Source organism: Desmodus rotundus, chromosome 9 (genome assembly GCF_022682495.2).
Source record: "Desmodus rotundus isolate HL8 chromosome 9, HLdesRot8A.1, whole genome shotgun sequence".
NCBI classification, from domain to species: Eukaryota; Metazoa; Chordata; class Mammalia; order Chiroptera; family Phyllostomidae; genus Desmodus; species Desmodus rotundus.
In genome coordinates, this window is record NC_071395.1 from 34,532,213 (window position 1) to 34,545,935 (window position 13,723).

The following is a 13,723-nucleotide window of genomic DNA, read 5'->3' on the forward strand; positions in this document are numbered from 1 at the left end:
ATGGTAGCTCCCGGGGCGGGAGCGGGAACGAGGAGATGCCGGCCAAAGGCACAAACTTTCAGTTAAGCAGGATGAATCAGTTCTAGAGCGCTAACGTGTAGCGCGCAGACCCCAGTTAACAGTACGGGACTGCACGGCTGAAATTTGCTAAGAGGGCAGACCCCAGGCACTCGCACCACGGGAAAAGTACGTGAGGACACGGATGTGTTAACTGGCTTGATGGCAGTAATCATTGCACTGTACAAAACACCACTGTAAATATACACAATTTTTATTTTTAAAAAGGAAAACAATGGAAAAGAAAAAAGTGTGTTTTAAATGGCACCTGAGCTGGTAGGAAAGTAAAGGAAATCGTTGAAGAAGCAGAAAACAATCCACAGAGGGCATCTGGTATTCCAACTAGAGTTTGCCATAGGGCTTCTACCTATCTTGGTCAACAATTTTTTTTTCTATAAACAGACAGATCATAAATATTTTAGGTCTTTCAGGGTATAAAGACTGTTGCATCCACTCAACTCTGCCATTTTGGCATAAAAGCATTCATAGATAATATAAAAATAAATGGGTGTGGCCATGTTTCAATAAAACTATTCATATAAAAGGCAGCAAGCAGGACTTGGCCTTTGAGCCACAGGTTACCAATCCCTTCTTTATGGCCTGCCTTTGATATTGTTCCCTCGAGAAAACACGCCTGGCACACGACTTACTTGGTGCCATGTGGTTAACTGCTGCGGCGATGGTCCCAGTTTCTTCATACCGCTCTGTACACACACCTCCGGGGAGGCCCTCCCACACCGACTCCAGGCCAGACAATATGACTTGGCTTGGCCAAGGGGACAATAGTAAATGTGACACTAAAAGAGGCTTGAGAAGTGCTGGCAGCATGGGGCTTGCCCTCTCTTGTTGGTCCTGGAATCTCTGCATCCTCCATCATGTGAATTACCCAGGCCAGCCTGCCAATGACACATGGTCCGTCATCCCCATGATCCCAGCCAACACCAAGCATTCACCAACAGCCAGCACCAGGTCCCAGACATATAGGGGAAGCCATACTAAACCAACTGGCCCCCAGGCTGCCCCCTAGTTGACTGGAGTCCCGTGGGTGAGTCTAGGTGGGACCTGCAGAAGAGCGGCCATGCTGAGTACAGCCTAAATTGCTGAGTCATAAGCCAATCAATGATCGCTTTAATGATTAAGTTTTGGGGTGATTGTTCTGCAGCAAAAACTAAATTACACATTCCACAGGAAGTTCATCATCTCCTAAAAATATAAAGTGAGAAGCCAACAAGTCTGTTTACAGAAATGGGAAAGAGAAAACTAAGGCAACAAAAAATTATATTTCCATTTTAAAGATCTTATTACCCACTAGCAGGAAAAAGCCCTTCCTTGTCCCTCCTAGCGATATGATGGAGCAAAGTCCTCCTACCTGAGCAGACTTCTTCATAAGCAGGATTGGGAGTGTAGCCTCCCGCATAACCAACTTGAGTTGAATATACTCCTTCCAGGGTCCAGAATTTCCTCTCAGCTCCCCAGAAACAGCCCATTCCTGAGAAGAACATAAGATGCTGATCAGTCCTTTATCAAAAATAAGATAGTAATTGCATTTTATAAGTTCTGTTACACAAGAAAAGTTGTTCCCGTCATTTGGTAATCAAAAATCACTAAGATTTTATCTTTTAGTAGAGTATCTAACATTTAAAAATAATTTTACTTAAGATTACTTGCATAGACTCTTTGCTTTAGTTGTGCAAAAACATAAAAAGCCTTACGTTTTAATGAAGTTAGTAAAGCTACACTTTTCCAAATGACATAGTAAAAAGATAACTACATTTGATCAGTTACTTCCACACTTAATTCATTATGGACTTGTCAAAATATGGTAACTTGTACTAATAGTAGAAATTTATTTCACAATCAGCATCCATATCCTATTTTTTTAAATTCTAACAAGGAAAGGTAACACCAAAATACCAAATTACATGGGAAAACTTCCCCAAACCAACACAGACTGACAAAGTATTCAATTAATAATTTCACATATATGCTCAATTTTAAAATTTTTTATTTATTTTTTATTTATGTGTTTATTTCAATTATTCTATTGTTGTTCAATTACAGTTGCCTGCATTTTTCCCCACTAAAATTTTTTAAGTCATTCTAAACTTTCACATCACTGCTCCCCATGAGAACATTTTTTCTGAGTTCTATTGCTGACTATAATGAATGAAACAGAGAGGAGAGATGCAGGGGAGGAGGGAACAACAACAGACAAAGAAAGTCACAAAAACAGCATCACATTCAACTAGCAACCACGGTGCTCACAGCACTAGTTCCTGGAGCCCTCTGAACATGTGAAGACTAGGACCCACCTCCCAAGAACGACATCCTTACCCGCATCGAAAACGATGACTTAAGTCTCCCTGGGCTTCAACGAATCCTCATTTTCTACCGTGAGTTTCCAACTGTGCACAACTGCTATTCCGAGGCTAATTTCTACATGTAAACAAGATCACTGCCTCACTCAAGTTTCACATGGCACTGTTACGTCATATATAGTTAAGATCTCAGGTGCAACAGCAGCTGGCAAATTTGACATATGCATCCCACCACAACCCCTAGGTTTGTTAGATTCGATGGCATAGCTGAAAGAAAAGTTAGACAGAAGTTTACTGAAATTCTCGACACTTGTTAATACTCTATTTTAAATATTCAGAGCAACAATAACCAAAAAGCAATGTGCATAATATTACATTTTATACAAAACTATATTTACTCAAATGTGAGGGGAAATATACCAACCAAAAATAGGTTAATGGTTAAAAAATATAATAGAGCCAAATGATGAAATTTAATGCAGTAAAAATAATTACTGTCGTGGTAACAGTGCAACACGGAAATATGTATATGATTATGTCATCATTGCCTGAAGCTAAACTAGAATGAAAAACAATTATGTGCATGTTTTTATTACAACTATGAAAAAATATTCATACCAAAGTAGACCAGAAAAATATACAAAGTCATAACCATAATTCTATTACAGCAGTAAAAATATAAATATTTTTTCACTGTTCAAGCTTTTCTGTAACAATCACATCTCTTCAAAAATTAAAAATGTATACTTTTTAAAAGGAAAGCAAAAACTTCAAAGAAAACATAAGCATATGCATTGTTTGAGTAACACACTGCTAGATGCCATTCTCCTGTTTGCAAGGGCGCTGTCTGCTGCCAATGAATGTAACTAAACAGTCACTGACTATTGATAAAAATCGACCATCCTCAAGTCCCTGGAACAAGGATTCGCAATTAATTTTACTTCATTGCATTCCTGGGATGAGGGAATTATGTTAGTCAGGGTTCTCCAGAGAAACAGAACCAGTAGAAAATATATACATATATATATATAGAGAGAGAGAGAGAGAGATTTACTATGAGAAATTGGCTCCCACAATTATGGAGGTTGAGAAGTCCTGTTAGCTACAGCCTGGAAGGTGGAGACCTAGGGAGCTGGTAGGATAATTCCGGTCCAAACCCGAAGGCCTGACAACCAGGAGCACCAGTGTTCAAGGGCAGGAGAAGACGGATGTTCCAGCTCAAACAGAGAGTGAATTCACCCCTCCTCTACCAGGATTGTGTTCAGTCCTGGCACTCAACAGACTGAATGATGCCCGGCCTTCCAATTCAGATGCTAATCTCCTCTAGAAACATCTCACAGACACACCCCAAAATGAAGTTTTATCTGGGCATCCCTCAGCAAGTTCAAGTTGACAGGTAAAATTAACCATCACAGGAATGGTGACAGGAAATCTCGGGAGAAGACTGGGTAAAACGTGACCTGGGCAGCATTGCTGAGCAGAAAAGGCCACAGGCGCATCCAGGAGTTGTACAGCGTGCCAAGCTGAAGGCACTCTAGCCCCCGAAGTTCAGAAGTCGGCCGTGTTCATTGAGCAAAATGTATCTCAATCGTACAGGACTAACAGTGGTGGTCCAGCAGGTGTGCTACGCACAGGTACATTCGGGGCCATTTCAGCAGCAGCCTACCCTGACCATGTCTACTGTCCCACAGAGATGGCTCCAGACTCTGTGTCCTCTGTATACACCTTCACTATATCCTCTTGGTATAGATTTATAACACTCAAATGATCTTGGCCAAGCCAAACAAAGTATTTGCTGCAAGAACACAGATATTTCATCCCCTTTTGAGGTTTAACAGGAATCAAGACAAGACCCCTGGTAGAGAGAAAGGAAGGAAGACCCAGCTCCAGCTGGGCAAAGGCCTCCAGGGGGCCCGTGTATGGCTGAGATAATGTCTCAGGGACCTGGTGTATTATGAGTGTTAAAACTTCTGGAGAGGCACTTAACTTAGGATAGGGGCTGTTGTAAGAATGAACTCCTCCTTGATGCAATGCAGAATTTTATCTAGTGCCTTCCAGTATAACCTAAGCATTCTATTATTTGGTTTTGAATGTGTGAATGGCAGGGCGGGGAGGGGGGGTTGTTTAAAAAAAGAAAACAGGTTTATTTACGGCAAAGTTCTCAGAACTTACAATTATCTAGTCAACAATATATCATCAAATAAGATATAGTATGCACTATTTTCTTTAAATATTTCTTTAACGTACTTTACCCTTTTATTATAAAGCAAAACACAGATACATAAAAACCGCACAAAATCAACGCATCTGTCGATGCATCATTATTAGGGGAACACCCTTGCAACCACCACTCGGTCAAGCTTTGCCATCCACCCAAGACTGCCCTCTTTGTACCACTCCCCAGTCCCAGCGCTCCCTTCCCTGCAAGGTAACCACTTAGCTGACTTTTACTGTAACCACTTCCTTATGTATCTTTGTGTTTTCATCACGCAAAGTGCCCATCCTAATACTATTGTTTGGTCGCACGCAGTTTTAAAAACTGATGTCTTTAAGTTCTTTTAATTGGCAAGTTCCCTCTCCATTCTTTTCCTTTTAATTTATCCAGTGAAGAAAAGGCCGGCCGCTTGGCCTGCAGAGGTTCCCGCGGTGTGGATTTGGTCATCCGCTTTCTCACGGTGCAGTTCGACCTGTTCCTCTGGCCTCGGCATTCCCTGCAGATGTGCTGCTAGATCCAGAGGCTTGATCAGACTCAGATTTCATCCTGTGGCAAAACTAGAGGTGGTACTAGGTTCCTTCTTTTTTTTTTTAACTTTACATTTTTTTCCAGCTTTAATGAGATTAAGCTGACGAATGGCGTTGTGGAAGTTAAGGTATGCAACGTGACGACTGGACACACATATGTGTCGTGAAGTTATTACAGTGAAGGCAGTTAACACATCCGTCACCTCACATCATTACATTTTTTTATAGTGAGAACATTTACGATCTACTCTCTTAGCAACTTTTAGCAAGTACAGCATTATTAACTACAGTTGCCATGGTCAGTGTTAGCTCCCCAGAACTTACTCATCTTGTAGCTGGACGTATGTGCCCTTTGACCAGCATCTCCTCATTCCCCCACCTCCAAGTCTATGGCAATCACCATTCTACTGCTTCTATGAATTTGACATTGCTTAGATATCAATATAAGTGAGAACACAAAGTATTTCTCTTTCTCTGTCTGACTTATTTCACTTAGCATGATGTCCTCAAAGTCCATCCATCTTGTTGCAGATGGAAGGACTCCCTTCTTTTCCCACAGCTGAATAACATTCCAGTGTGGTTGTGTGTGTGTGTGAGAGACAGAGAGACAGAGAGAGAGAGAGAGAGAACCCCCCCATATATTCTTTATCTACTAATCTGCTGATGGACACTTAGGGTGCTTCCATGTCTCAATTATTGAAAAAATGCTAGAATGAACATGGGGGTGCAGATATCTCTTCAAGATAGTGATTTCATTTCCTCTGGATAAATACCCAGAAGTGGAATTGCTTGGCCACATGGTAGTTCTATTTTTAACTTTTTAAGAAACTCCATACTGTTTCCATAATGTCTATACCAATTCACTTTCCCACCAAATACGGTTCCCTTTTCTCCACGTCCTTATTAACACTTAGCATCTTTTGTCTTTTTGACAAAAAAGACAGGTGTGTGGTGACATGTCACTGTGGTTTTAATTTTGCACTTCTTTGGGTCTTCAATTTCTTTCATCAATATCTTATCATTTTCAGTGTACAGATTTTTCACTTCCTCAGGTAAATTTATTCCTAAGTATATTGGTTTTGATGCTACTATGAGTGGGAATGTTTTCTTTATTTTTCTTTCAGATGTTTCATTGTTAGTGTGTAGAAATGCAACTGATTTTCCTATGTTGATTTTATACACGGCAACTGAATTCATCGATTAGTTCTAACAGTTTTATTTATGAATTCTTCAGGGCCTTTTACACATAAGATCATGTCATATGCAAACAGAGACAGCTTTACTTCTTCCTCTTTGATATTATGCCTTTTATCTCTTTTTCTTGCCTAATTCTGGCTAAGACTGCCAGTACAAAGTTAAGTAGGAATGCACTCTTGTCTCGTTTCTGATCCGAACAGAAAAGCTTTCAGATTTTGACCACTGAGCATGATGTTAGCTGAGGGTCCGTCATATACAACCTTATTATGCTAAGGTATATTCCTTCTATGCCCTCTCAGATTTGTTGAGAGCTCTTACCATGAAAGGATGCAGAATTTTGGTAAATGCTTTTTCTGCATCTATGGACAGTCATATGATTTTTATCCTTCATTATATTAATGTGGTGCATTTATTGATATACATATGTTAACCCATGCTTGCATCCCACTTGATCATGGTATATGATCCTTTTAATATGCTATTAAAATTGGTTTGCTAATATTTTGATGAGAATTTTGCATCAGCATTTTTCAGGGATACGGGCCTGTAGTTTTCCTATAGCAGCATCTTTATCTGGTTTGATATCAGGGTAATGTTGGCCTCATAAAATGAGTTTGGGAGTGCTCCCTCCTCTTCAATTTTTGGGGGGCGTTTGAGAAGGACTGGTGTCAGCTCTTCGTTAGATGTTTGGTAGAATTCACCAGAGAAGCCATCTGGTGCTGGGCTTTTCTTTGCTGGGAGGTTTTTAATTACAGCCTCAATCTCCTTAGTCATTATCAGTTCGTTCAGATTTTCTGTTTCTTCATGATTTCATCTTGGCACATTTTATGTTTCTAGGAATTTATCTATTTCTTCTTGGTTATCCAGTTTGTTAGCACATAATTTTTCATTGCAGTTACTTATGACCCTTCTGTGGTATTTCTGTGATATCAGTTGTAATCTCTCCTATTTCATTTATACTTTGTTTCCCTCTCTCCTTTTTCTTGGGTAGTGTAGCTAAAGGTTTCTCGATTTGTATATATTTTCAAAATAACAACTCTTAGTTTCATTGACTTTTTTCCCTATTTTCTTTCTGATATCCATTTCATTTACTTCTGTTCTGATCTTATTACTTCCTTCTTTCTTCAAACCTTGGGCTTAGTTTGTTTTTCTTTTTCTAAATCCTTCAGCTGTAAAGTTAGGTTTTTTATTTGAGATCTTTCATTTTCTTTAATGTAGGCATTTATCTAAATAAATGTCCCTCTTACAGCTGCTTTTCCTGCATCCTATAAGATGTAGGTATTTGTGCTTTCATTTCTGATCTTTTGTGAATTGATTTGTCCACTCTTCTGTTAGGTTATCATATTTTCTTATTGACTTGTTGTTTTTATATATTCTGAATACGATTTTCGGTCATTTTTATGTATGCAGATATCTTGTTTGGATTTGCCCTTACCTTCACTTTTAGGCCTACTGTCATCATTTTGGTTAAATTCCTCTATGTTCTCTTTTATAATTTGTGCTTTTGGTGTATCAGGCATAAGGACTCTAGTCATACATCAAGGTTATAAAGATGAGGTCCTACATTTTTGTAAGTTTTAAACTTCTGATCTTTATTTTAGGTTGCTAATTCATCTGGAAATAGTTTCGTGTAGGGTATGAGGTAGGGATTCAATTTAATTTTCTTTATAGATATCCAAGTTTCAAAAATTATGAAATATGTTTTGAATTTTTTCAAAAGCTATTAAATAATCTATTATTTCCCCCCTTATCTCTAATGTCATCTCTATTATTTGTCACTTGAGTGGTCCTATTTCTGGACTACCTACTACGTTCCACTCATTTGCCAAGTTCTGCTCCAGTAACATACTGTTCTTCAGTAGTTTACTCAACAAATATTTACTCACTGCCTTTTATTGCCTACTATTCATTGTCTACAGATATTTACTCGTGTGCCAAGAAGTGCTCTAGGCACTTGAAATACATGAATGAACAAAAGAAAGATCCTACCCTCTTAGAGTGTTTACACTCTACTGGCAAAAAAACGAACATTAAGCACCAAAAATAATAAAGAAGTACAATATGTAACAAGTTAAAAATATAAAGAGCTATTTTTTTTTTATAATGTAGGGCAAGGTCAGAGGGGTCAGGAGTGCTAGGGAGGGTGCAGTATTAGATAATGTGCTCAAGGTGGGCCTCAAAGAGGTGATGACTTCAAACAAAGACTTGAATACAGTGAGGTGGTCACCCATTCAGATATCTGAGGTACGGGATGTTTCAGGCAAAGGAAACAGACACTTCAAATGCACCAAGAATGTGCCTGCTATGCTTAAGAGGCGGGAAAGAAGCCAGTGTGGCTTGAGTGGAGTGAGCGTGAGAAAGTAGTGAGACGTCATCAGTACGCCAGATCACGTAGGGCCTGTGCGCTTTTATAAGGACTTTGGGTTTTACTCTGAGTGAAATGAATGGCCACTACTGAGTTTGGAGCAGGAGAGGAGACAATGTGACTTACGTTTTACAAGGATCACTCTGGCGGTCCTCTGCTGAGAACAGATGAAAGTGGACCAAGCACACAGGTGAGAAATGGTCAGACCAGGTGGTAGCAGAGAAAGTCACGACTCCTGGTCAGATTTTGGATGGATTTTGAAGATAGAGCCAAAAGGAGGTCCTGGCAAATTGGAAGCAAAGCTTGAGAGAGAGAGAGTCAAAGATGATTCTTAATATTAATTGCCTTGAGTGGAGAACAGCACGGGTGGAACAGGTTTGTAGGGAAAGATCAGGGGCTGTAATCCCTCTAGTTTCAATGAGTCATAGTATCTAGTAAAGCAAGCATTCTCATCTTATACTTCTTCAAAATTTTCTTTGCTATTCTTGGCCCATGACAATTCCAAATTTAGTTTAGTATTAAGTTATCAAGTTCCATAAAATACCCTGTGAAGATTTTTAATATAATTACATTGAACTTACAGATTAATTTGAGAATATTTTGTCATATCAATAATAATGAATCTTTCCATCAATGAACATAATACAGCTGTCCATTTATTCGGCTCTTCTTGGATGTCCTTCAATACCATGCTATTATTTTCTCCATAAAAGTCTTATACATTTTTATTATATACAGCTCTGTGTATCCTATGATTTATGTTGCTGCTCTAAACACTATTTTTTCTATCACACTTTTTTATTGCTTCTAGCTGAGATATAAAACAGCATTGATTTTAGTATGTTTTTCATACACTCAGAAAACTTAGAGAATTCTTTTTCATTCTAATGAGTCGTCTCCATCTTCTCTTTGATTTCCTATACAGAGGATCATATTTTGTACAAATGACAGTTTTATATCTCTCTGTCCAATTATTCTTCTCCTTTCTGTATCTCATTTGATTGCATTGGCTAGGGTAGTGCTGGATGGTGCTGCATAACTAGGGTGATGGGGGGAATCCTTGTCTCACCCTAACGTTAGTGAGAATGCACCAGGAAGCATCAGGTTGGCCTCGTGTTTTGACAGATACCCTTTCTCGGACCAGGAAAGTTCCCTTCCACTTCTGGTTTGTAAAGAGCTTTTTACCATGCATGAGTTTTGAGTTTTAACGATGCTTGCATTCTTTTGAGATGATCATATGGTTTCCCTTGTTTAATCTTTAAGTAGTTATTACATTTACAGATTTTTCTGAACCACCCGACAGCAAACCTTATCCACTCACAGTGCGTTTTAATATTGAAGAATTACTTTTGATAACATTTCATTTCAGAAGTTTTCACTTATGTTCATAGAAAAATAAGTGAATTTATTTGTCATAATTTTATTTCCTTGAACAATGCTGTCCAGGATTAGTATCAAGGTTACACTGGCCTCATAAAATAAACTGGCTAACTTTTTCCCCCTCCTGTGCAACACTGCATTAGAAAAAAATTATTCATTCCTTGAAGTTACAATAAAACTTTCTCAACCACCTCATGTCTTTGGAGAGAAGAAGGGAGGGATTAAGGGTGACTTTAAATATTGCACTGATTTTTTTAATTTATTCTTTTTCCTATTTCTATTTTACAGGTTTATATCACAGAACAAAGCTTGGCTTTCATCGATCCTCATTTTTAACTTCTCTTGTGCTCCTTCTTTGCTTTTATCTGGTTATATAATTTACTTTTAGTCTTTTCTTTTCCTGCCTTCTCCGTGGGGAATACTCGGCTTATTTATTTTCAAGTGTTCTTGTTTTCTCATAAGCATATTTCACTACACATTTACTTCTCATTTTTGCTTCAGATAGATGCCACACATTTATATAAACAGGGCTTTTCTTGCCATTCTTTACAAGTATTTTATAATTTTCATGTTACATTCTCTTTAACCTAAGAGTTGTTTAAGTTTGTACATTTTAATCTTCAAACATATAGCCTGTTTTTTATACTATCTTTTCATTTTGATGCAATGTTATCGTACTGTCCTTAGAGAATGTGGTCTTCATTATATTCTTTTAAAATTTGTTGCGACTTTGGCAGGCACTAGACCCTGTCGGGGCAAACTCTGCTTCATGAGGTCAGCCCCACACAGCAGCCCACGCACTGCAGGCAGGGCCGACCCTCACAGCCAGCAAGCCTGAAGGTCATTCCAACCCATGGGCATGCCCACAGCAACCAACACTCAAATACAAGGGGGGGCTCACATAACCCCTACTGCTGGAGCACCTCACTCCTGTGATCCGGAAGACTGCCCACTGGGCCCCACAGAACACCGACTACATACCACTACCCTGCCCCCACTGGTGGGCACAGCAAATCTACCTACCACAGAGAAACAGGCAAAATCAGGATACAAAAAACAATGCTCCAAATAAAAGAGCAGGAGAAATCTCCAGGAAAAAAAAAAAAAAAAAACAACGAGTAAATAAAATGGAGGCAAGCAATCTACCAGATACCGAGTTCAAAACAATGGTTATAAGGATGCTCAAGGAACTTAAGGAAAGAATAGATGAGCTCAGTGAGACCTTTAACAAAGAGATAGCAGGCATTAAAAAGGACATAGAAACCGTACAAAGAACTAGTCAGAAATGAAGAATACAACCTACTGAATGGAAGAAGACATTCACCAATGATACATCCAATAAGGGTTAATATCCAAAATCTATAAAGAGCTGATAAACTACATTAAAAAAAACCCCAAATGATCCAATTTAAAAATGGTCAAAGCATGTGAACAGATACTTCTCCAAAAAGGATGAACAGATGGCCAACAGACATATGAAAAGATGCTCAATGTCACTATCATCAGAGAAATGCAAATTACACCAATAATGTGATATCACCTTGCACCTGTCAGAATGGCTCTCATCAATAAATCAACAAACAACAAGTGTTGATAAGGATGTGGAGGAAAGGAAACCCTTGTGCACTATTGCTGGTAATGAAGATTGGTACATCTTCTAAGGAAAACAGTGTGAAGGGTCCTCAAAAAATTAAAAATGGAACCACCTTTATGACCCAGCTATTCCACTTCTGGAAACCCAAAACACTAATTTGAAAGAATACATGCACCCCTGTTCATTGAAGCATTATTAACAATAGCCAAGATACAGAAGCAGCCCAAGTGCCCACCAATAGATGAGTAGATAGAAAAGTAGTGGTACATATATACAGTGGAATATTACTTGGCCATAAAAAAGAATGAAGTCTTACCATTTGAGACAGCATGGATGGACCTAGAAGGTATTATGCTCAGTGAACTAGGTAAGTCAGAGAAAGAGAAATACCATATGATTTCACTTACATGTAGAACCTAAAGAAAAAATAAATGAATAAACAAAACGGAAACAAACTCTTATTTGCAGAGAACAGCCTGATGGTTGCTAGAGGGGAAGGGTGCTGGGGGGATGGCTGAAAAAGAAGAAGGGATTGAGAAGTACAGATTGGTATTTGCAAAATAGTCATTGTGATGTAAATTATAGCATAGGAAATACAGTCAATAATATTGTAATAACAACACATGGGGCCGGGTGAGTTCTTAAAATATCAGGGGAGAACACTTTACAAAGTATATGATTGTCTAAACACTAGGCTGTATACTTGAAAATAATACACAATAACATTGAACATAGACTGTAACTGAGAAATAAAATTAAAAAAAAAAGAAATTTGTTGAGACTTACCTGCCTCGGTGCCCTGCACAAACTGGCCTGGCCACCTCTGCTGACAGCACAGCCCTCTCCCTGTTAACTGGCTACCCCGTTTGCCAGCTCTGCCTGCAAAAGGTGTCACTGCAGAGCAAACCCACGACAACAGATGGGGTAGGAAGGGTGGTCTGTCCTGTCAGAGTGGAAACCAACGGGGAGGCCGAGCTTTCAAAAGAACATGTGCGGTGACCACATGTTCCTCCAACATTTTATCCAAATGTTCCTCCTCTTCCTGCTCGAAAGATTCCCCCACTTTTTGACTCCACACAGAACACGGCCATGTTCACAGTCACTTGCAGGGCCACCCCCACCGTTAGGGTCCCGGAAAGTGAGAACGATGGCAAGAGTGGTACAGCCACCCCCTCCCAAGACTGCGCCCCTCTCCCCCAACTCCTTCCCAGTCTCTGACAGTTCAAGGACACAAAATCATTCTGCCTCTTTAGCTTCCTTGTAAGGTACAGGTTTACTTTCTTTTTATACTTTTAAGGCAGCCTTTTCTATAAAATTCAAACCACATATTATCTATTTGAAAAACTGTTCAACCTAGAGGCCTAACCCTCAACCATCCACACGGCTTTCAGGTGGATCTTTATCACGTACACTTCCAAACATGTCATTTGGCTCCTTTAAAACCACAAAGAGGTAATTTGCAAGAATCTTAGAAGTAATAACACCTTCTTATCCGATGATTCCACTGCTAAGAAACACTTCTAAGGAAATAGTTTTTAATTGACAATACTGATTTCTCAGAAATGTTATAACAGCATTTATAATTTAAAAAACTCAAAACAACCTAAATATTTAATATTAAAGCATTTCATAAATGATGACTTACTTGTATATAATTTGTAATAAATTTGTAATAAAGTATTACACATTGATTTTTCTAAGATTATTTAATTGCATAGAAAACTATTCAAATATTATGTCAAGGCAAAAGCAGGACATTAAACTACATAAAGAATTTGTTCATATTTGGCTTTGTATACACTTTGAAAAACAGACTCAAGAGGAATAAACTAAAATGTAATAGGGGATATTATCTCTGAGTAAGATTAGCAGTGATTTTTATTTTCTTATACCATTCAGTAATTTCTAAATTTCTAAATAAATATGTATTCCAACTGTCATAATCAAAAAGAAGGGTTTTTTTTTAATTTTGTATAGATTGATTGACAGTCTGGAAAGAAATGCAATAAAATGTTAGAATGATAGCCTCCTCTGGTTGTTCTCATTTGTGCTTCTACATATTTTCCAAAT

The 13,723-nt window shown here is 38.6% G+C and overlaps 1 protein-coding gene across 1 annotated transcript in view; it reads right to left on the reverse strand.

Moving 5' to 3' along the window:
* MSRA (methionine sulfoxide reductase A) overlaps nt 1-13,723 on the reverse strand; it is a 337,518-nt gene that overhangs the window by 172,252 nt on the left and 151,543 nt on the right. The window contains exon 3 of the mRNA XM_024569042.3: nt 1,427-1,546. Within this exon, the coding sequence (XP_024424810.2) occupies nt 1,427-1,546 (120 nt within the window). The remainder of the gene's footprint in view (nt 1-1,426; nt 1,547-13,723) is intronic.